This window comes from Harmonia axyridis, chromosome 3 (genome assembly GCF_914767665.1).
Source record: "Harmonia axyridis chromosome 3, icHarAxyr1.1, whole genome shotgun sequence".
In the NCBI taxonomy this organism is placed as follows: Eukaryota; Metazoa; Arthropoda; class Insecta; order Coleoptera; family Coccinellidae; genus Harmonia; species Harmonia axyridis.
In genome coordinates, this window is record NC_059503.1 from 10171991 (window position 1) to 10196618 (window position 24628).

Here is a 24628-nt window from a genome sequence, read left to right on the forward strand (position 1 = left end):
TATTTGAAATTGTAGAGGCATTCATCTCACTGTTTGTAGGTTGAAGTGGCGATAAGGTAGACACAATTTTTCTCAATCACCTGGAATTTTAATATAGGGATAATTTTTCTTGGGACACCCTGTATAGAGTGGGGAGACATAGAGCATAAGCGATACATTTATACTTCGACACGATAAAACATTAAGTTGGGCCATGCACGCAGTTCCAGTATTCAAGACTGCGATTTGTTCAAATATTAGCTATATATAGCGAACATTATGCTTCAGATACCACGATGGAGAATCACAGACAATGAGTAAACAATTAAACATCCCGAAGGTTCATTATTACATTCAATACACCTCAAATCATTTTTTGAAGCTGTCTATTCTCATAGCTGGTTATGTAAAGAGGCATTCATTAAGTGTACAGATAAAATTTCTTGTCAAGACAATATTCAGACTTTGTAAGAGAAATTATATACAACATTAATTATTTGATGGTATTTCTCGCAACTGAAGAATCAGATTTAAATAGGTATGACAGTTTAGAATATACAAACACAACACAACTTACCGGCAGTCATATATTGAAGACAATTTTCTGGAAAATAATGTCACAATAATTTACAAGCTGTTTGAAATGATCAGGGGTCATATTGTGAATCTTGATATTGAAATTAACCACACTGAATTATGATATTGACCATAAGGCTGTACAAGGTGCATCACGACTAGCTGCAACATTACAAGAGGATCTTTAATAAAAGCTAGGAGAAATTTAGAAAAAATAATTGCTAAAAGGATGAAATTTTTTTGGTTTTTTTTCTGGAAATAATAATAGAAATGAATCTTTGGCAGGCAATAAACATATTGCGTCTTTTTTGAAAGTTTCAAATATTCCTCAATTGCATTCTTTAGGTTGTCCAGGCTCCTTGAATATTTAGAATCTCGGCTTTGAGATAAATTCACAAATATAAACCACAGTGGCTCAAATCTTATCGGAAACTTATGAAGTTGTAACATCATGTTGTTGACACCAGACACTCTCTAGATCATCCCTAGACTGAATTCCATGACGTTTTCATGAAAATCCCTATAGACAAGACAGTATACCAATCTTTCACTTTTGGAATGTATTCTTTAATATGGGAGCTTGCCGTGGTGCACCCTGTATATCTGTAATATTTGAGAATTTGGACACAATTTCTGATCATATATTGTTAACGTGAACGGGCTGAATAGCCTTGTTGGACCCTTCTTATGGGAGTCATTGAAAATTAAAACTATTTCAAATCTACCACCCTATTCCTTAAAAGTGTTTCAATTCTCTTTGATTAATCTAATACATTGTCTGTATTTCTTATCTCTTTCCAACCAGCTGTGAGATAAAGACATAAGTACACGAGACAAAAATACAAATAGGTAGATACCATCATAACCTCGGAGACTGAGCTGATACTGAGGACGTACATGGTCACCCCCACCTCGACAGGCGGGCCTGCAATGTTAAACAAGTAAGTCCATCCGAGAAAACCAAATCAAACTCCTGATTCAACGAATGGACGTGACACCACTCGCTTAACAAGTCCCGAAGTTGAAAATGAACTTTTCGCCAATCGGAATTGGTCCAAGAAGTTGTTGACTCGCACGACCACTTGCCGTCATATAATTGACTAAGTGTTTAATGAAAAGTCATTGTTTGGGTTCAGCTCGAAGTTTGTCTTTCTGATCCGAAACTGAAAACTTGTACAGGAAACAGGGGAAATAATTTTCTGTTTCTAGATTTCAGAATGTCAGGATTGACATGACAATGACTTTCCATTGATTTCAAGAAGTTTTATTTGTGGTGAAAGTTTATCCTTATCTTCTATGAAGCTGGAAGAAGTCTTTTTATCAATTTTTCTTAATCATCACTGGAAGTTTATGAATTATACTGATTCTAGAATAATACTACTAAAAGAGGGTTGCCATTCCTTATTAACATTGTCACATTTGATTCGACAACTCTTTGAGATGAAATCCAATGAATTAATCTTCAAGGTACATAATTATACATATAGGCGTAAAACTTTGCTTCCGCCATTTTTTCCGGAATTCGAGGCTTTATTGTGAAAAACTGGGGTCGAGCGATGGCATGCAGTAAAATCGTGCAGAAATCCCTTCCGTCTTTTCCTCACAAGCAGCTGTTCACAAACAAACAAACGCCGTTCAACATCTCTCGGCTTCAACTCGTACGGCACCCAATTTCCTTGTTTCTGAATTATTCCCATGACTTTCAGGCTTTTCGAAATGGCTTGTTGCATCACTCCCAATGATTCTGCCAATACTTGTTGCGTTTGACACGAGTCTTGATCAAGTAATGCCTCCCATTCTGCAACTTCGAAAATCTTCTCCCCTCTGGTCTTCGACGTCAGAATCAACGTTCTTGAATCGTTGAAAACACTTTCGGCAAGTTCTTTCACTAATAGCTGCCTCACCACATGTATTTGAGAGCATCCGATGAGCCTCAGCCGCAGATTTCTCAAAACTTCCCGCAAATGACGAAAATTTGGCACAAATCGACTAATATTTCGATGGCTTTATGTTTACAAATACCTAAGATTTTTGTATGACATCTACGATCTATTTATTTCGACTCCACTTACCGCTACAGCCATACATATATTGCAAAACGGCGGAAGCAAAGTTGTACACCTCCTCTATATGTAACAAAATTGAATCATATTTGTTCATATTCAACTTTTTTTCATACCAACAACAATATGGCACCCTCTGGGAGTTGTGATTATTTTGATAATCAGTATAAAAATATGTGAGGGAAAAGAAAGATCTCCGAATATATTCTCGAAATGAGTCCCTGGTTGCGCCATTTGAAAAGTTCCCTTCGCAAGACTTCCCAAACAGATGATGTCACGTCACTTTCGTTACCCTCAACCTGCCCACCTGCTCGATCCATGCATATTCGAGCTTGAAAACAGGAGATACACTAGGTATATCATTGTCCATCTTAGATATATACCATCTGGACCTCAGACAGAGAACTGATGCTCAGCACGTACATTGTAACTCCCACCTCTACAGGGGAGCCTGCAAGCCAATAACCACAACATAACAACAATCCGACAACCCCCAGACCGCCAAGCTCTGGGGAGGACATGCGGAAACTTGTCACTAAGTGTATTCTAACAATTTCTGAGCGTAAGATCCAGAGAAAAACAGACAAGTGTACTCTTATTTGTCACGACGCCTCAGAGTTCCATGACCTACTCCAAACTCCAGAAGATGCACTTGTGCCAGCCTGACCAAATAGGTTCCAAGGTTGGCCTTTGATGATTGATAGTGAAGTGTGCTCTCTCAACCTTGGTGAAGACAGGAAACTGTCCAGAATTGAAAGGTTTTGGGAAACTACGATATTCCAATCGTCACCAAGTGAATGGAGTTATCAGCAGACCAAGGAACATTGTGCTAAGTTAGTGTGAAGCCTGTTTGTGCTTCATTGCAGCATTTGGAGGCTGATGATAAAAGCAAATATTTGCAAATTGGTGCTATTCGGTCAGACCAGACAGAAGTGTAGCTTCAGATCTTCATTCTAAAGAACAATCTATCAATCTTGATCAACTTTTTGACTGAATTGTAGGCATGGAACCCTTTAGTGTAAAAATTGATAGCAATCGGCTTTGATTTGGTTATCCCATCTGTTATTTCGTTCGATCTGAGCTCCATTTTTATGTTAGTATGAAGTTAGGTACCATTTTAACTTCTGAAAGTGAGCTTATGCTCAAGACGTACATGGTGACTCCAACTACAACTGGTGGACCTGAAATAATGTTTACCAAGCCGATTTATAAACTTATTCAAGCAGTGCGGGATACATTGTGATCCTTTCATTTATTGACTGAGAATTTTCGGTGCCAATGTTGTCATAAAAATGTTACCTAATTTCTACGGTAATGATGGCTATACATACTTAGAGTGGAAAGTAAGAATTCTATCGAAAGAGGTCTATATTCTAATTTTGAGTCGAGAGTTCTCTGAAACGATTCTGTAGATATATAGTATGTTACAATTTTTGCTGAATAGAAAAATGTTTTTTCAATAACCATGTTTCATGTTGAGTTGAAGTTGTTGATTGTAGGTATCAAGTTCAAGTATCTTTCTTGTTATATACACTGCGCAAAAGAATTAACGCACATTATGGAAATATCAAATTTATTCTACAACTGAAGGTGTTCTCAATGATAATTATTTTTATCAAAATTATGCATGCATATGTTATCCACTTTCAACGTTTTTCTTCAATGCAGATGTTTTTTCCCAGCAGGAATAAAAGAAGATGAGATTATCAGATTTTGAATGTATTGGCTCCATTCTGAAATCAGTTGTTCTAGATCAATTCTAGTGATCAATAGTTTTTCTTTCGTTTGATTGTCTACACTCGATCGCTATGCAACGCGAAACACGCAATTTGACCCAAGAGGAATATGCCCAAGCGGTAGTTTTGCGAGAAGAAGGGTGGACATACACAAGAATTGCAGAAAGGTTTGGAGTTTCCCATACAAGTGTGTCCAGAATGTTGCAGCGATTCAGGGAGACAGGTATGAATGTCCGAAGACCAGGACAGGGTAGACCATTCAAGAACGTTACTTGAGAGTTTCTTCGTTGAGACAACGGTTTGCAACCGCTCGCCTCCTTCAAAATCAGCTTGAGCAAACTCATATGGTGCAAATTAGCACTCAGACAACAAGAAATCGCCTCAGAGAATATGATTTAAGGCCTCGTGTCGCGGTAAGAGGCCCAGCTCTTACCCCAGCCCATCGAAGGGCGCGTTTCGATTTTGCAAGAGAGCATATCCATTGGGAAGAGGCTGATTGGGAAAGAGTTCTCTTCACAGAATCGCTGCAATATTCTCGACACACTTGTATGGGAAACTCCAAACCTTTCTGCAATTCTTGTGTATGTCCACCCTTCTTCTCGCAAAACTACCGCTTGGGCACATTCCTCTTGGGTCAAATTGCGTGTTTCGCGATGCATAGCGATCGAGTGTAGAAAATCAAACGATAGAAAAACTATTGATCACTAGAATTGATGGAGAGCAACTGATTTCAGAATGGAGCCAATACATTCAAAATCTGATAATCTCATCTTTTTTTATTCCTGCTGGGAAAAAACATCTGTATTGAAGAAAAACGTTGAAAGTGGATAACATATGCATGCATAATTCTGATAAAAATAATTATCATTGAGAACACCTTCAGTTGAAGAATAAGTTTGAGATTTCCATAATGTGCGTTAATTTTTTTGCGCAGTGTATTTTCGATCCTCCTAAATTTATGATAATCATTTCTACAAAGTACCTATTCATAGGATTGACTACCTTAAATAGGTAAGTATTTTTGGGAAGTATGAAAATAATTATCTTCATATGTATTACTACAGTCATTTATGAATGAATCAATATAATGCTATTTAGAATAATTTTCTGTTAGTAAAGCGTATTAACATTTACATATCATGTAAAATTGAATAAACGATAGAAATTTCATGTTATTTCGAAAGGTCAAACGAACATAGAATTAATTTCAATAAAAATTAATTTGGACGAGGTAACCTATTATAGGAGCAATTTATATGGAAATGAAATTATGTTGTATATGTTCGATTAGCCGTTCTATATTAATTCAATAAACAGTGAAAACTTCGGTATTCATAACATTCGTAGGTCCCGTTGTGAACAACGTTTTCGAATGGACTCATTTATTTGATGTTTGATATTTTCCATCACGATTTTTGATGGCATGATTTGCACTTCAGTGAAGTGTGAAAAAATATCAGTGTACAAAAATTGACGGCCAAAGAGGCCATTTATATGATACATGCATTATTCCGAAATAAATATCATGAATATTTGAGGTTAATGACCGTAGTAGTCGATGCCTTCAACGAAATAAAAAAAACAATATATCATGAATAGGACCTAGCATTTTTATTGATATACCTTGTTAATGACGCATAAAAAGAAGTTGATACATTAATTTTCCGATTCCCTCAAAATTAAGAAAAGGTTCAGATCGAAAAAAATTAAAAATAAAAATTTTGGTTTCCGATTTCGGATGATTTTGACATTTGTCAATTTTCAACCCGCTTTGGTCCAACTCAAAAGAGAAAAATAATCCTTAAAAAAATTGAAATGCGACTTTGTTAGACCTAACATTAAAAATCAGAAAATTTGAGAATTTCGTCCTATTCATCTCATTTTTCTCTCGTGTTGAACATCCATTTCAGATTGCACTAAAATTGCTATGAATGAGTACTGATGTATCAGGCTTTTCTATGAATTACAGCACTGGATTGTGTAAATTTGGAAGGATTTAATTGCTTCTCGATCTTATGGTCTATTGTGTCCCAATCAGAGCATTAGTCTTCGTAGTCTACAGAGTTCTAATGAACTTTTTTAATATCTGAGATAGTTTCCTTTCTTTTACAAATCTCTTATCCAAGCTTCTGCTTCCTCTCCGCAGAATCTGCTTTCGTCGTTTCCTTCTAGATTCAATCTCATTAGATGTTCCCCAGGCAGCAATGTCCTGTAAGGAATCCACTGAGGAGGTGTAGCATATTCTTGCTAAGATCTAGATACTTCTTAGATCTCGCTTTATCAACGTTTCGAAGGAACTTTTTGAAATGATCCAATCCAGGAAGATTCCGAAAAAGTGTTTCTCTTTCAGTTTTTTCCTTCTCCAGAAACTCTTTCTTTTATGTTCATTTGCCTATACCATAGAAAGGTTCCGGCCAATGATAGGAGTTTGTGCTTCTTTTCTGGCAAGTGTGTTGGCATCTTCATTTCCTTTAATTCCCGAATGATCGGGAACCAAGACTGAACAGACCTTTTTATTCTTGCCTATTTCGTTGTACCATCTGAGAATCAATGATATGTGAGCTCAATGTAACGATTGCAGCTTGCCTGTCACTGGTTTTGGTGAAATAATTTAACAACTTCTAGACATTGTTGAAGCTTGAATCTTTTCATGATTGAAAGACATAACCTACTGAACGCGAATGACATGAGAAATGTCAAAAATAATAAACGGTGTTGCCATTTTGAATGGAAAATCCCTATAGAAATTCCTTATCAAAAGCGTCCAATTCGGCCCACCCTGTGCATGAATCTCTCGAAACCCAGCATCGATCTCCATAACCATCTCCATTAATTCTAGCCGATATAAATTTTATAGAACTGATAGTCAGGAAACCGTACAACACGGAAAAACTAACTTCTAAGAAAATCGAGAAATCCGAATAGATGGAAATCTCGAGGAAGTACGAAGTTGTACACCCACATGACGTATTTTCACGTACCACTAATGATCTACTTGATGTCTTGCTATTTCTCCCACACAGAAATAATAAGAATATATTCGTATTATCAAACCGGAACATCTAAATGAGGTTTTCATGCTGAGCTTGGGGCGTCTGAAAACTCTGAAGTGAAATTAATTTGGAATTAATAACCATGTCTTGCCTACCTATGTGGGTAACCTTAGATTTATAATGAGGGTAGATACAGTTACCGTGAAATTGCGATCCAAATTTCAATAAGCATGCGAAACGAATATTTTCCTCGAATTGAAAAAGATTGCCAGATCTGTTCATGGCGCTGAATAGTTTTCTTGCACGTTATTCGATATGATATCTGGCAGTTTCGACTTTTTCGTCTATAACTTTCTGCTAGGTTATTTACCACCTCGATGTGGGGAAGTCGGAAATGTCGCTATTATTTTTAAATCAATGGTGGATGTTATTTTCGACCGCTTAGCTAACCTTATAAACTTTACAGTTACCCCGATATTATACGATGAATGATGATAAGACCTATGTATATTAATTCGGTGATCTTTAATGAAGATTAGAATAGAAGTTGTTGTCCAACCAAGATTAAACGCGCACACTCCATAAACAACTGATATGCTAACCTCAGTTTTTAAAAAGTCCTTTATGCAAGCAGTTGTTATCATTTTCAACATTTTAATTATTGACAACGGAACCACACAAAGTGAAAATGTAAGTCGACAACTCTAGTCAAAACACGATATTTTTCTAACATGTTTCCTCACTTTCTTAATTTATATGTTTGTAAAGATTTTAAAAATAAGATTTTAACTTTTAATGTTGTAATTTCGTGCATCTGTATTTGATTGTAGTTCTTGTTGTTCCATTTCAGAGCCCTGATGAAGACTTTGAAATAAAGTCGAAACTAGTTGGCCTTTTTTACAGAAAGTTGGTTTTGTGAATAAATCCCTGACCTAGAAACCTGTTAAAGATCACCGAATTTACAGTTACCACTGATTTTTCATTCTTCAAATATATCTTCAGGTGTTTTCTGGAGAAAACCACTAGAAATATCACTAATTATAAGTTTAAATATGAATGACCCTAAAAACCATAACAGGCCAATTGAAAAGTCCCCGGTCTACCATAGAAAACCCATTTTTTTGGCAAAATTCGATTTTATTATTCAACATAGTTGCCTTCGAGGGCGATACAGCGATTATAGCGATATTTCAAATTTTCGATACCATTTTTGTAATGCGATTTGTCTTTCGCTCCAAAATAGGCCTCAGTTTCGGCGATTACTTCTTCATTGGTACTAAATTTTTTCCAGCTAACATTTTTTTGAGGTCTGAGAACAGGAAAAATCGCTGGGGGCCAGATCTGGCAAATACGGTGGATGCAGAAGCAATTCAAATCCCAATTCGAGCTATTTTACCGTTGTTTTAATTGATTCGTGACATCGCATTGTCTTTATGAAACAGCACTTTTTTTTTCAAACGGGGCCGTTTTTTCATCCTTTAAACGATCCAATAACGCTATATATCATAATAATCGCTGTTGATGGTTTGGCCCTTTTGAAGGTGATAAGTGAATATTATACCATGCGCATCCCAGAATACTAATGCCATAACCTTGCCAGCTGACTGTTGTTCTTCCTCGCTTTGGATTCGGTTCATCGTGTGGAGTCCACTCAGCTGACTGTCGATTGGACTCCGGAGTGAAATGATAGAGCCATGTTTCATCCATAGTCACATATTGACGCAAACATTCAGTTTTATTGCACTTAAACAGCTTCAAACACTGCTCAGAATCATAACACGTTGTTGCTTTTGATCGATTGTGAGCTCGTGCGACACACATTTTTCTCATGTACTAATATTCGTGAATGATATGATCTATACGTTCAGATGATATTTTCACAATGTCTGCCATCTCGATCAACTTCACTTTACGGTCATTCAAAATTATTTTGTGAACTTTTTTTGATTTTTTTGTCGGTGACAGATTTTTTCGTCGTTGGGCGTCCACTGCGTTCGCCGTCTTCAGTGCTCATTCCACCACGTTTAAACTTAGCATACCAATCACTGATGTTTCATTTTTTTTGCATCTTTTTCAAATAACAAAAGTAGCTACACTCACGACGCAATATCTCACAAACTAATGGTCGGACTGCTGTCAACTTTTGAAACGTTTCGTTTGAAGGATGGTGCTAACTAAAAATCAGATGGATTTAATACTAGCACCGCCATCTGTGCATCAGACCGGGGACTTTTCAATTGGTCTAATATAGGTTCGGAATTATGATCTCTTAGAATGATTAGAAACCTAGAGCTTTTTTTTTAAATCGAACTTCTCAAAAAGAACATCATTAAAATGAAATGAACCTCCCTTGTGAATTTATGTGTTTTTGTTATTTTTAATATAAATTTGAGTAGTCATTTGTAGTTTTAGAGTCGTGATGAAGACTTCAAAATAAAGTTGAAACTTGTTGGCCTCTGTTCGAAAAAGTTGTTTCTGTAAAGAAAATATTAACCTAGAAACATTTGAGAATTATTCGCCACCCTGCTTTATATACAGTGTGTTATGTTTTTCTAAGAAACGCTGAGGCATTTCAATTTTTTTTTTGATGGGTACATCTGGAGATTGCAAAAACGTGGATGTACTCTTACTTCCTTTTAAGATTCTTGAGTTAAATACTAATAATACTGAGCACAAAACATTTTACAAATCAGAAAAAAAACAACTTCTGGCAGCTCTGGGATCATGCTTTAAAAGGTTAATTCCGGCGCATAAAATGCCAAAAATATCTCCTCGAATCGATTTAAAATCTCCGCCGGAGCAAATCATGACGTCACCGCTTCATTCTTATCCCGGGAAAAAAAGATGTTCAGCGATCCGTGTAGCTCAAAATTGGGATGACAATTTCAATTAATTTCGGAATATTGAAACAATAACTAACTAATGAGTACGAAATTGGAAATGATTGATGAGGTGCTCGTTCGGAGTAACTGTCGCAGCGAAATTTGGTAAAATTTATCGAGCATTCTGGCAATGAAGGGCTTTCTTTAATGTCGCAGAAGAGATGGGGAAATACAGTCCCCCCCCTTCCGGGAACCATCGTTGTTTCATTATTCCAGTTATGTCTAGTCGGATCTTCAATTTGACAAGGAAACAATAGCGCAACTTGATATTTGTTTTGATCGATATTATTTTAGATACCTCTCATTTTTTTTGGGATTCTTAATGATGAAACTAAGATGCATAGAAAACTTGGTGTGTCTTCTCATACCTGTAAAACGGCAGATTTTTTAGATTTATACCTACTTGATTTCGAGAGATCGCGTTCGTTTCAGATGGCGCATACATCGTTTATATTTTTTTATATTTCTCTCGATTCTCGGATCTCGTGACCTTTGAGTAGAGAATAATAATATTTTTTATTCTATGCTCGTGACAATCTTCAATACTCTGTCATTATAATTAATTCATTTCATTAAAAATTCGATAGGAATAGAATTTTAATTTATTGTGAAAGTTTGTAAAGTCTAAAATCAGTATTTCATTTTTGAACGGCAGTTAATATGTCAAAAAGTCTGAAACAAAATCGAATCAGTACACACACCAGGGATTCTATGCATCTTAGATGAAACCCACACAACTTCAACTCAAACAAGAATGAACCAAGATCCTGCTATAATAAAAATTTACATTATAATGATTTGATTCATCAAGTCTGGAATATTTGGCAAATACTCAATTACTTAAGCAATTAGGGATTCATCAACTCAAGTAGCTTAACATTTTGACCAACTACTTGACTGGAAAATCAATATCGTGAAACATTACATACTTGATCTTGGCTTATTTTGATTTTAGATATTTATTGCTTGACTCGATATCAAGCTACTTGATATTACTTGAGCTTGATATGGACGCGTCGCACGGCATACATTTCTGCAATCTCGTGCGCGTTTAAACTAAATAAGGAGATTCCTCGAGTGCCGATAGATTGAAGCAGTCGCCAGTGTGACTTTATTAATAATTTTCTCACATTTATATGAAATCTGTTGGTAGATTTTGGTAGTTTCAAAAATATCTTTCCAAACTTGGTCAAAATGGCCAAGGTTTTTTTATCAACGCCAGCATCTTCAGCTCCTGTTGAAAGTAAATTTCCTGGAGCTGCTCTTACAGTTACAAAAACCCGCAAAAGTCTAGGCGACAAATCTATAAGATGTCTCATGTGTTTTAGATCCTGGATGGAAAATTATGAAATCAAGCAAAGCCTGGAGGTTTCTCAATATTAAGAAACCTTATTTTTGTATTATTTTTTATTTTGTTATTATATAATTCATGTTTCTATTTCAAAAAAGTTGATATTTTCGGTTCTTTTATACAATGAGTTTGATAAATAAAAGTGTTTTTTGCAAGGTTCCTTCTTTTTCATCATTTTTTTTATTGATATGACACTACACAATAAAACTGCTAAAAATCAAGTAGCTGGATATAATTCGAGTACTTGATAACTAAATACTTGACTTGAGATGGAAAACTACTTGACTTGAGCTTAACTTGAAATTAAGTCAAGCTGAAGCCAAGCCGTGAATCCCTATAAACAATAAATATCAACTATCGAGATCTGTAAAATAAATCTCCACCTTCTTCTTGCAGTTAATAAACTTAGGAACATATTCATAAAAATATTAATTTAGGTTCAATTAAAATTATTACCTTTCATCCGACCAGCAAATGCCTCAACCGAATGTATAATTCGAAAATTCATTTTCAGAGAACTCTTCGACTTGAAACGCTTCATTCATTTCAAAGAGGTTGGAATAAAAAAAAAGTTGGGACACCGGGAGAGCATGGACTTCAAAATAATTATTTAATATATTCATGCATTTTCTATGGATCGTATTCCTTCAGGAGTTCTTGGAGCGACGCAACTGCCAACTGAATGAAAGTATATTTCTAAAGTTGGAGTGTAAATCAAGTTTAACTAGTGCAACATCAAAAAATTAATTGAATTCTTCTTAATTCGGAATGTGCCTGGATTTTCAACGAGGAATGACATTGCTTAAGAAGATGAACTAACCTTGGTCGAATTACGGGAATAAGCAATAAGCCTTGCCATAGAAAATTGAGGAACTCTTCTTTTACCAAATCGCCTTCTCGCTCTTATATGGCTGAACTGGGACTTCGAATGGAATAAAATTGTCTTTAGTGATGAATCAAGAATCTATTTGGACATGCATAATGGCTGTTTAAGTGTGAGAAGAAAAGATCCTCAATTTTCTGTACAAAGGCATAAAAGACCACATATATCCAGAATTACTTTGGCCCATTTTAAAGACAATCAGGTCGATTTCTTGGTTTGGCCTCCTAGACCTTCAGATCTGTCACTCATTGAACACATTATGGGATGAAGATCACTATGTTTACCTCCACAGACTTTGGCACTTCGCCACGATGTTCAGGGTGATTCAAATTCGATGTCTTATGATGAGATCTCCCACAACACTTAGAGAAAGTGTTTTTTGCGAGACTAAAGAAACTAAAAATGATTTCATTTTTCATGCGTTCCTCGAAAAAGGAATTCTAAAATGGGCCATCCATTTTTCTCTCACCGATGTAGTTCCGAAGATAGTTAGACATCAGATGTGGACCACCCTAAACAACTAGCCTGAGATGATATATCTCTAGAGGAAATCCATCATTTTATTAGGAGTATACTCAGACGTATTTCTGAGCGTATAATATATTGTATGGAGGCTCAACATATTATTAATTTTCTACTTTTTGTCGAATGGTTGAATTCTTCCAAAGTTCTGATCAATTATGAATCTAACTCCTTAGAGACGTGTATAGCAAAAATTTTTTATTACTGTGTGTTCTTTTTTCTATGCCACTTTTGTCCATATGCACCGTATGCAATCGAGCCAAGCTTATACATTAAGCAAGCTTAATTTTCAAATTACGTATGCACCGTTACTTTTATGTCTGATGAGCTCTTCTAAATTCAAACCCTCGGCATTGGTGTTTTTTGTGAGCGTCTATTCTTCAATTATATGACTCTATGGAACACAGTAACCATGCCAACACAAAACGAAAACCTAGCTTGTACTAGCTATAAGCTTGTTGACATAATTGTTGAGTTGACTCAGCTTAACTTGAGCTAGCTTTCATAAGCTAGGCTTTGATTGAAAACGGTGCATATGAACATTAGTATACAATATGTCCCTGAATTGGAGGTAAAAATGGAAATGAGAAATTCCTTGGATGAGTTTAATAATAGAAAGTCCTATAAACATGGACTACTTTTTTGTGATGACTATACCATTTTATCGAATATTTATGGATCATTGCTACATATTGGGAAAATAAACAAAAAAACTAAAATTAATTTATTCATCACAGCTAACTGATTGAATTTTTATGATTTGAATTTTCCTGAGAATTTCGAGAGAATTGTTTGAAAATCTTTCTCGAAATACGACAAAACTACAAGAAACCAAAAAGTTGACTATTAGATAACAGTTTTTATTCACATTTTTTCAAATACCATTAGACCACCAAAAAAAATTTCTGGAGGAAAAACTGGGCACTGATCTAAAAATATGTAAATGTCAACTCAACTTAACTCAAATTGAAATAACTGAACTATTTCAAAATTTCATTTGAATATCTTATGTTTTACAGATGCTATGAAAAAAAAAACTTTAACACCCTGTATCTCGAAAACAAAGCGTTTCCAGGCCCATATCTACAGGATGTTTCCTTTTTAAAATAACCCAAGGAATCTCTCATTTTCGTTTGTACCTACCTCTAATTTAGGAACACTCTGTACTTCTCAGTACGATTTGATCAATAAGAAAATGTTTGAAGATTTTGGACTGAATAAGTTATCGCCTATTGGCATTCTTGAAACTCCCAAAGACTTGTAGTGACTCTGTATGCCCAAGAGATGGCGGTATGAGTTTCGCGTCAAACTTAATTCGACCCCGGCGGGTTTATAGGGTTCGCCGTGTTGCAGCAGAGCCACCTCTCACCCGAAGGTGTGAGAGGGTGTGTCTTGGGAAGAGATCGCTGGATTGCCTAACTCATTTATTTATTTATTTATTTATTTATTTATATCCCAACAGACCACAAAGGTCTCATTACAAGGATAAAAAGGTAATGAGTCCACCAGCGATCTCGACTCGAGAACATCTCGCCAAAAACCTAATTAAAAGATAAAATACGTTCATCATAAATAAAAAAAAAAATCATCGATTTCTTTCAACGAAATATCGTGATAAATTCGAAAAGCGTTAAAAACCGTGACACTATCGTCAAACGTTTGGCAGTCCCGTCACTCCAGGATCCGTCCATGCGGGTTGGAAGGAAGTGAGAACGAAAGATTCCGCTTGTCCGTCCAGAGGCCAGATGCAGAATGGCGGTCTGGAGGAGAGAAGCTGGCTCGCCAGCACTGGGAGGGACACCCTTCCCAGTTATCGATCCCAGGTCCCGAACTGACAATCGGGGGTCCCCGCATTCAGATGATAAATATATTAATAACTGGATGTATGTGTGTTTGTGTATACGTTACTGTAAATACGTAAAATGGGTTAGTTACCACTTTGTATACCCATCCGGTATGAATAGAAAGAGCACTCAGCCCGTCTCTAGGACATGTTCATGTTCGCGAGGTCTTTGAAGTGAGTCGCAGCGCACTCACTGCTGTGCTGAGTGACGGTTCTTTCGATATTTTATCTCGCCGGGAATTTTATTGCGATGTTTTTATTATGTCGATCGGGATTTAAATGTTTGTGATTTTTTTTTTTGGTCGATGGATACTTTAGAATGTTACGAATTAGGTTTTTTTAGAGGTAAATGTGGTTTTTTTTTGTCGGAAAAAAAATTCCATATTAGACATGAATCTTGGAGGACGTGTTAGTATGCCTCATTTGCTGCCGTGTGATTTTTAAAAGATTTCTCACCTTACTCCATTTCTCGTAAATTTTTGTCTACGTTGACAAAATTTTATCATAATTTCGGATTATTTTCGTGGCCAGCGAGAAGTCCGGATCTAAGACCGTTAGAATAGAGGAAGCTGTGAGAGGATTGAGATTAAATTTCAGGCGGAAAGTAAGAACTGAAGAAATAATAAAGAGGGCACGTGCTTGTATTAGGAATGGTGGAGGTCATTTCAAATATCATTTATGAATCAATTTTCTACTGAAATTTTGAGTTTGACTGCAATAAAAAAATATGTAATTTATTACTTTATTTTCTTTGCTTCTTTTCCCTTTCAAATAAAAATCTGCTGATACAAAACTAGTGCCTGCATTCTAACGAAAACTTTTTTATGAAATAAAGAAGAAATTTGGAAAGTTTTTGAAATAATTCTGTCATATATGAATGAATACAGTTGCAGGCAAATTTATATTAGAAATTTCTCTTTTATCTTCTTTATATATCCACTTTCAAATCATACTTATACTTATTTCACATCTGGTACTGCTTTTTTCGTACATATCATATCCTTTTCTGATAAATAATCCAAAATTCGAATCAAACTTGGTCAACGTAGAAAAAATTGACGAAAACTGAAGTAAGGTGAGAAATTTTCAAAAAACACAAGAACAAGATTTGTTGATTTTGGGTTATCAATAAATATGGCTCAATCGACAGTAAATGAGTGATACTACCACCTCGTTCAAAGTTCACGTAATTTCGAAACACCCAATAAGAATTTTACAATTTTACATGGTTAAAGTAAAAGTTTAAGGAACTTTTCTGAAATTGGGTGTGATTGTGACAATTCTTAGGTCAAATGGAAAATAAAAATTGCAGTTATTATATTTCCATTTTTTAATTATATGAATTGAAATTGTTTTGCTTTTCATAAGCTTCTACAGAATTTACATTAAAATGGAGATACAAACGAAAATGACAGGTTCCTTGGATTTTAAGGAATAATAGTCGTATAAACATGAGCCCGCAAACACTTTGTTTTGGAGATACATACAGGGTGCTTAGGTTCGACGTTTTTTTCAAATTCTTATCTCATAGCACTTTTCCTTCACAAGATATTCTAATTTGAAGTTTTCATCTTGTGTTATGCTAATTTTGAATGCAAATCTACAGGATTAAATTTTTTCTGGAACGATGCTTCTTTCCTTCAGGTTTTTTTTTTGGAACACTGATAGTTTAGAAAAATGTGGAAAGAAACTTTGGTCCTGTACTACACTTCTCGGTTTCTTGTAGTAATCCTCAGGAAAATTAAAATTATTATAAAGAACCAGTTAGTAAGCTTATAATGATAAGATTTGGCCCTTATTCACTCAATCAGTAGCGAAGATTAATGAATAATCGATAGGCTAGTATAATCATCACAAAAAGTACGACTACAAGAAACATTCTGTATCTCGAAAACAAAACGTTTATCATGTTTATAGGACTTCTTTTCAAAATTATCTAAGGAATCTCTCATTTTTTTTTGTATCTCCAATTTAGGAACACCTCCCGTATACACAAATTGGTGAATGCGCCAGTCCCACATATTGAATAAGCATTTTTAAGTTAGTACAAAATGGGATAAAAGTTGTCTAGAGAACGTTCTCGTATGCTTTCGTTATATGAATTTCAAATCCATGAGTTTCTATTAAATTTCTCTCTGTATTAATGAATGAGCACTTATTTTGATAGAACAATTTAAAATTTTCTGAACGTTGGCATAAAAATTTTGAAAAAATACAACACATTTTTGCCATTATAACCATTTAAAATTGTATCATTCATACTGAAAAATCCTATAGTTTCCGTTTCGCTACCAACTCACAAAAAATTAATAGCTTTCCTTTCTTATTGAAATCATCAACCTTATCTTCGAAGCAATAATGCAAAAAACGAAACCTGCTTGTATTCCAACCTGGGAAATCGATTCTCGTTCCGGAAATCGTTTACGAGAAATCGAATTCTCATATGGAAATTGGATATACCCCATCTGTTTAAATGAATGCATATCGTGACTTCCTCAAAGGATTTTTTTCAATCGGTAGGTGGATGAAGAGTTAACGTTAACGTCATTGCGTGCGTTGAAACATTGCACGTTATCAGACATCAGAATATGAATCGTGCAGAACATCAAGTTGAACAGAAAATACGAAATGTCTGCAGGGAATGTGCCTACACTTAATTGTTAACATTCTGCAAGATTTACTAGTGCCAATTGAGTAAAAGTATATTATCCAGGACAATTTTTGATATAATATTATATTATTCTGAATAACCTGCACTTTCGAATATGTTAATTTTATACCGGGTGGTTCAAAAGTCTGGAAATGGTGAATTTATTTCGCGCATAGGCGGAAAATCGGAATTCTGATACTGGGGTTTTCAGTAATTTTGCCCGAGGAATCGAATGGGCTCATTAGATTTTGGACCCAAAAGGACCTTATACGAAATATGAGGCCCAACTTTGAAATTTCAAATGCAAATCCATCTTTTTTATTGCAGATTCGGAGTCAGCTGGAAATTTTACATCCGAATTGGTTGAAACCAACAGTTTTTCGTCTTTTTTTGGGCCCTATGCTGAGTTTTTTGTTCAAAAATCCCTGGGCGTTCATTCATATCAGGATGCAGAAATTCATATTCTTATACTGAGGTTCTCAGTAATTTTTCTAGTTGAATCGATTGAGCCCATCAGATTTTGGGTACGAAAGGGCGAGATAAGAAACCCAACTTTGAAATCTGCTATAAAAAAGATTGATTTGCATTTGAAATTTCAAAGTTATCTCGTATAAGGCCCTTTTGCACCCAAAATCTGATGGACTCGAACGATTCAACGAGATAAATTACTAAGGACCTCAGTATCAGAATATAAATTTTTGTATCCTGATCTGCATGAACGCCCCAAGATTTTTGAACAAAAAACGCTGCAAAGGGCCAAAAATGAACGAAAAAATGTCGGTTTCAACCAATTCGGATGTAAAATTTCCCGCTGAATACGAATTTGCAATAAAAAAGATGGGTTTGTATTTGAATTTTTGAAATTTGGCCTCATATCTTGTATAAGGCCGTTTTGGGTCCAAAATATGATGGGCCCATTCGATTCCTCGGGCGGAATTACTAAAGACTCCAGTATCAGAATTCCGATTTTCCACCGGTGCCCGAAATAAATTCACCGTTTCCAGACTTTTGAACCACCCGGTATACTCGTTTTTACAACCAAGAGAAAGAACAAAATCATACAAAACTGCCCAAATCAATAGAACGTCTAATAAATCGAAAAACTCATCGAATCTACAATCTTAAATCTAGCACATCTGTTTCACTGATTTCCACTTAAGACTTGTCGTTAACCGATACTCTGTTTTTGTCCACAGAGGTAACAACCCTACCAAGGAAAGTCATAGATCTTTTGTGAAACAAGATTACTCAGATTAAATAACAATTTTTGAAAATTTATTTTTATCTCTCGATTGATAGTGACTCTAATCAGGTCAAAGGAGTTTATTTAATAAAATGTCAAATTATTGTGTAAAACCTAAGAACCTAAACCCACTCATTAACTTCCCTAGTTCATCAGTTCGGATAAGGTAACTATAGTATTTCCACTGGAATGAAATGAAGCTTGTTCGTTTTAATTGGTAAAAGCTCATTGGCATAACGCTCCGAATTTACCATTCCAATTACCAAACGAAAATCTGTAACGCCTGCTATTGAAACATCTCATGACATTGAAATTAGGAGAAGTAACAACTAAATTTCAGTTCATCGCATGTTTTATTCATGGTATACAAATAAAGTGGTAATTCCCCCATTTTATCAAAGCACAGCCGTATATACGTAAAGGTGCGCTACACTCAGTGGACAGAAAGAGTAATACGAGCTTGCGGTGGAATTTCTTCGACTCAGTTTTGAGAATTTTAAGAACATTTCTCTAATTCTGTCTCAAATCCGTTCATTTTTGTAGAACAAAATCGTTTCAAACAAATTTCATGGTTATATTTCATTATTATATGTTGGTACTCGGAAGTCAGATTTGTGATATAGAAAACAGTTCTGTCAACCAAGATTTTTCAATGCAAAAATCACTAAACGATATTCATGGATATATTCCATTAATTTCAATGAAAAATCAATGAATTAAAATTGTTAACAGAAATCATTATTAAAAATGAAAATTCGAATAGAAATTTGATACGAACAAATTTGGATAACCAATTGTGAGAACCCTCGATTCCATATAGTTTCATTAGGATTTACTTAGAAAATATGAAAATTCTTCGTAAACGAAAATAATTTTCACGTCGACTTGACTTGGGTCATAGAATCCACGCAAACCACGCCTACCGTTGACAGCTCATGTTCTCGAGAATTAATTTGAAGAAAGAATTGAAAGAATATTTACTAAGTCTAAACTGAAAAGTGGTAAACAATATCTCTATAAAGTAATAAAAGACATATTACATAATTTATTTTTCAGGAATACCCTTAATTCTTATAAAATCTAATAATGAGATAAGAGGATATTGCTTTTCATATCTATAGCTATCCAGTCCAAGCGCAAAACACATTCTGGTTGTGAAAACCATCTAGGAAAATGAAATTAAAAGGAGGAGGATAACATTTTACAGCGTATATAATATGGATATAAGTAAATATTCACGTGGATTATTTCACTCAAAGGTACAAATGAATTAGATAGAATTTACTTTCAAATCTGAAAATATTTGGAAGTTCTTGACTATTATGTATGAAAATTTCACTGTTCACGGATCAGAGGCCCTCAAATTCAACAATGTTTTCTACTCCCCTACAGAAAGTTACCAATCACATATCACCTGGCTATTTTAAGCACTTTGCAACGTGAAACTGGCGCTTTACTTCACCGTAAACAGAAAGCACGATCAACAACCAACAGGGTAGCATCTGTAGAGTGAATTGCACGGTGAATAACCAATAAATAAAACCTTTAGTGGTTGTCAAGGCGATCAGCCCGCGTAGCCGATAACCTTTTGACGTTTCCTAATTGTGACGTGATTTGCTACCAGTTTTTGGATTTGCCTAAGTTTTTATGGAAATGATAGCGGTCGAAAAAAAGTATAGTACACAACTTGAGTTGTAAGACAATAACGCACTTCTAGAATTAATTTTTCTAGTCGTGCATAATATGCTTCTTACAATTTTTGTTATGTAATATAAATATTCTAATATTGTCCTTCTCGAATAGATCTCATAGTACTCTTTCTGCTCGCCAAGTGTACTCGCATAATGCGTAGTGTGTTAAGTGTTCCAGAAAGTAGCTGCTTAAGCCAAATTACTCACCTCCGTAGTTCGGCCTTACTCTTTTGTCGTAGCTCACGCTGAACGAGTCCAAGATAGCCGAGATGTTCACGTCACCCAGGTAACTCCCCCCTGGTGGAGTCCTGCGAAAAAAGAGGGACGTTGATTAGTTTTTATGTGTGGCACGTTGCCGATCGGGGCCATCAACTCTCGGCGTTCAAATTCGATCTTTGGGAGGGGGAAAAAGAGAGCGAGAGAGAGGGAATTCCTTGAAGGATGGATGTATCTCGGTATCTTTTGGGAATCAATCCGTATACGTGGATTAATTCGTGATGAAAAATTCATGGCCAGGATATTTGGGAGGCTTTCAGGAAACAATAAGCGAATACAATATGAGATATGACAAAAAATATCGGGAGGATCTGATGGGGTGGGGGGGATTCCTTTGATCGGGAGAAAGGTAGGTATGGTACGATGCTGTTTGTATTTCTGATACGTCTTTTGGAGACGACATTCCGAAATTTTCGTAATGAAGGTATTTCTCTTCTTTTTTACCTAACCTAACGTAACACAACCTTAACTAATCGAAAAATATTAGAATGAAATCAAATAAAAACAATAAACCAGCAAAATATATTTCTTGTTTGGGAGAAAACAGTTGTATTCGAAGTCAATCAGTTTTTCAGCGAATAACGAGAGTTGTAATATCGAGAATATTCCGTGGAATATGCCAGGACCTCCAAGGTCTCAGTTTGACCGGACAAGAATAGTAGCCCTACATCAAGAAGCTTTGTCAAACCACCAGATTGCGCAACGTTTGAATATTCCACGGTCTTCAGTAATAAGGCGCATAGTGGCCCTGATCCTGGAAACCAACAGAGTTGCCTTGAGACCTGTACCTAGTCCACCCAGAGTAACATCTGCAAAGAAATACCATTATATCGTAAATTTTACTAGAAGGAATCGAACGGTATCTGTAACAGCTCTTCGAAGTAATTTTTTGAGGACCTACTGACGGGTATTTTCTACCAGTACCATAAGAAGACGGTTGCATTCCCCAGATTTAAGATCAAGAAGACCTTTAAGAGTACCTCAGCCATCACCTGGACATAGAGCTACCCATCGGCAATGGACAGAACACCACCAAGACTGTCTTCAACCAAAACGGCGCAACGTACTTTTTTTGGACGAGTCACGATTCGGTTTACAAAGTGATAATCGACGAGAAAGGATTTGGATAGATCCAGGCAGACTAGATCGACTCAATTTCGCCTGGGAAGTTGTGCCCTTTCAAGACGGTTCAATAATGTGCTGGGGGGTATAATGTTTAGTCGTACCCTTGTTATTATCGTTTAACGAACAATGACTGGTGCCATCTACGTAGGAAACATCATTGAACCAATCATTGTTCTTCTGCGCAATGATTTGGAGATAATTTCATTTATCAGGATGATAACATCCAACCACATCGCAGACGAAGGGTTTAAAACGTTCTTCAAGAGAACAATATCCAGAGAATGAACTGGCCAGCAAACTCACCAGACATGAATTCAATTGAGCACGTATGAGATTACTTAGGGAGAACAATATCCAGTCGCCAAAATCCACCTACAACTTTTCAGGAATTGAGTTTAGCCCTTCGGGCAGAATGGAACGATATGACTGAAAATTTCATTAATGACTTGATTCGTGGAGAGCCTAGGCGTATTGGGCAGTTGATTGAAAGAAGAGGTATTAATAAGGACTATTGAATTGGATTCAGTTGTGGAGCAACTATAATTAATCAGGAATAAATAATCGATAAATTTAGATTTTTTCTCATTTTTCTTATTTTGTTTTATTCTGTATAAAGCAAAGAGTAACAAACAAAGATTTTTTATCAAAATTATTGCAGTTGAAATATAGGAAAATATTCATCCCAGCTCCATATTATTTCTTGAGAAACCTAGGGGTATGTATATAATAAAAAGGATTTCGATTAATAATTCATAATTCGAATGTTTTTAATTTCAACAAATCGTTATCGTTACGTGAAAGTTGTAGATGAATGAATTTCCCCACCGCCTTTTTTTATTCCAGCGAAAACCTCGATTGCGAGCAGGTCTAAAATAAACAGATCTCCAAGGATTTCAAGAGATGATTGTTGGAAACCCCTCGCATCCATAACGAACGATTCATTTCATTAAATCAGTCCCGAATGGATATATCCAGTTGTTTTTTTTTTTCCTGCCGCCTAATTCATTTGGCGAATATAATAAGACCATTGTTGAGCAATTTATGTCGGAGTAAAACTTTACGCCTTTTTTTTACGATCACCATCCTACAAATGCATTTTCCCGAGTGAATGAGACTATAAATCATAAGAGCTATAATTTCAATATAATCTCGTGTTACTTCGCTTCTGCTACTCCGTTAAGAAAAACTGAGGACCAAACAATGTATAGAAGGGAGGTCGATAATAATGTAATGATCGGGTAAGGGGCATACGTAGTTACATTAGGGGTAAGTGATTCCTCAGGAATCACTTACATTTAATGTAGTACGCTTTTCATATACACTGTGTCCGTAATGTATGGAACAAATACATTTTTAGCTAAACAGACCATTTTAAGAAATAATCCTGAAACACGTCGATTTTTTATTTTAATTTACCGTATTTTAAAATAATAATCTAATATACAGTGTGAATTACTTTCGAGTAATGACGTCACCGTCATTTTTTTTAAATGGAAGAGCCCATTTTGTCTCAATTTTCCGATTGCTCTAGCTGAGCTGATTCCAAAAATGTATCACATGTTGATTCCAATTGGTACAGGGTGGACAAAAATACAATAGTTTTGTGTGTGCTCATAAAGTAACGCGTAACATTCTTCATTAGTTGAATTAACAATATTATCCAAAATACTTATTGTCTAGCGGCAATTGGTTTGAATGTAACACCCTGTAGTTACATTAGGGGTAAGTGATTCCTCAGGAATCACTTACATTTAATGTAGTACGCTTTTTAAATAAACTGTGTCCGTAAAGTATGGAACAAATACATTTTCAGCTAAACAGACCATTTAAAAAAATAATCCTGAAACACGTCGATTTTTTATTTTAATTTACCGTATTTTAAAATAATAATCTAATATACAGTGTGAATTACTTTCAAGTAATGACGTCACCGTCATTTTTTTTTAATGGAACACCCCCATTTTGTCTGAATTTTCCGATTACTCTATGCTGAGCTGATTCCAAAAATGTATCACATGTTGATTCCAATTGGTACAGGGTGGACAAAAATACAATAGTTTTGTGTGTGCTTATAAAGTAACGCGTAACATTCTTCATTAGTTAAATTAACAATATTATCAAGAATACTTATTGTCTAGCGGCAATTGGTTTGAATGTAACACCCTGTAGTTTGTTACATTTTTAAATTAATAAAAATGTATAAAAATAAGAAATAATTTCTTTTATACTCTGTCTGCAAGACCACAAGTACCAAATATGTTTGGAAACAGCTCATTTTTATTGATCTAAAAATTTAACAAACTACAGGGTGTTACATTCAACCCAATTGCCGCTAGACAATAAGTATTTTTGATAATATTGTTAATTTAATTAATAAAAAATGTTACGCGTTACTTTATGGACACACACAAAACTATTGTATTTTTGTCCACCCTGTACCAATTGGAATCAATATGTGATACATTTTTGCAATCAGCACAGCTAGAGTAATCGGAAAATTGAGACAAAATGGGGGTGTTCCATTTAAAAAAATGACGGTGACATTATTACTCGAAAGTGATTCACCCTGTATATAAGATTATTATTTTAAAATACGGTAAATTAAAATAAAAAATCGACGTGTTTCAGGATTATTTCCTAGAATGGTCTGTTTAGATAAAAATTAATTTGTTCCATACTTTACGGACACAGTGTATATCCTCAAATGAAAAACACGAAACATTTTACATTGTTTATTATTTTCTCCTCTCTTATAAAGTATTCAAATCATTTAAATAATTAATAGTCAATTATACACCAGGAAATGCACTATATT

General features: G+C 35.3%; 1 protein-coding gene across 3 annotated transcripts in view; it reads right to left on the minus strand.

The window, feature by feature from the left end:
- LOC123674821 (gamma-aminobutyric acid receptor subunit beta-like) overlaps positions 1-24628 on the minus strand; it is an 87209-nt gene that overhangs the window by 31629 nt on the left and 30952 nt on the right. Inside the window, exons 2-3 of one of the 3 annotated variants that reach the window (XM_045609913.1) lie at positions 20620-20720; positions 1413-1480 (exon numbers count right to left, since the gene is read on the minus strand). In XM_045609913.1, coding sequence (XP_045465869.1) covers positions 1413-1480; positions 20620-20720 — 169 coding nt within the window. Of the gene's footprint in view, positions 1-1412; positions 1481-3001; positions 3070-3731; positions 3800-20619; positions 20721-24628 lie in introns of all 3 variants that reach the window. The other 2 variants (XM_045609910.1, XM_045609911.1) reach the window with 2 other exon arrangements.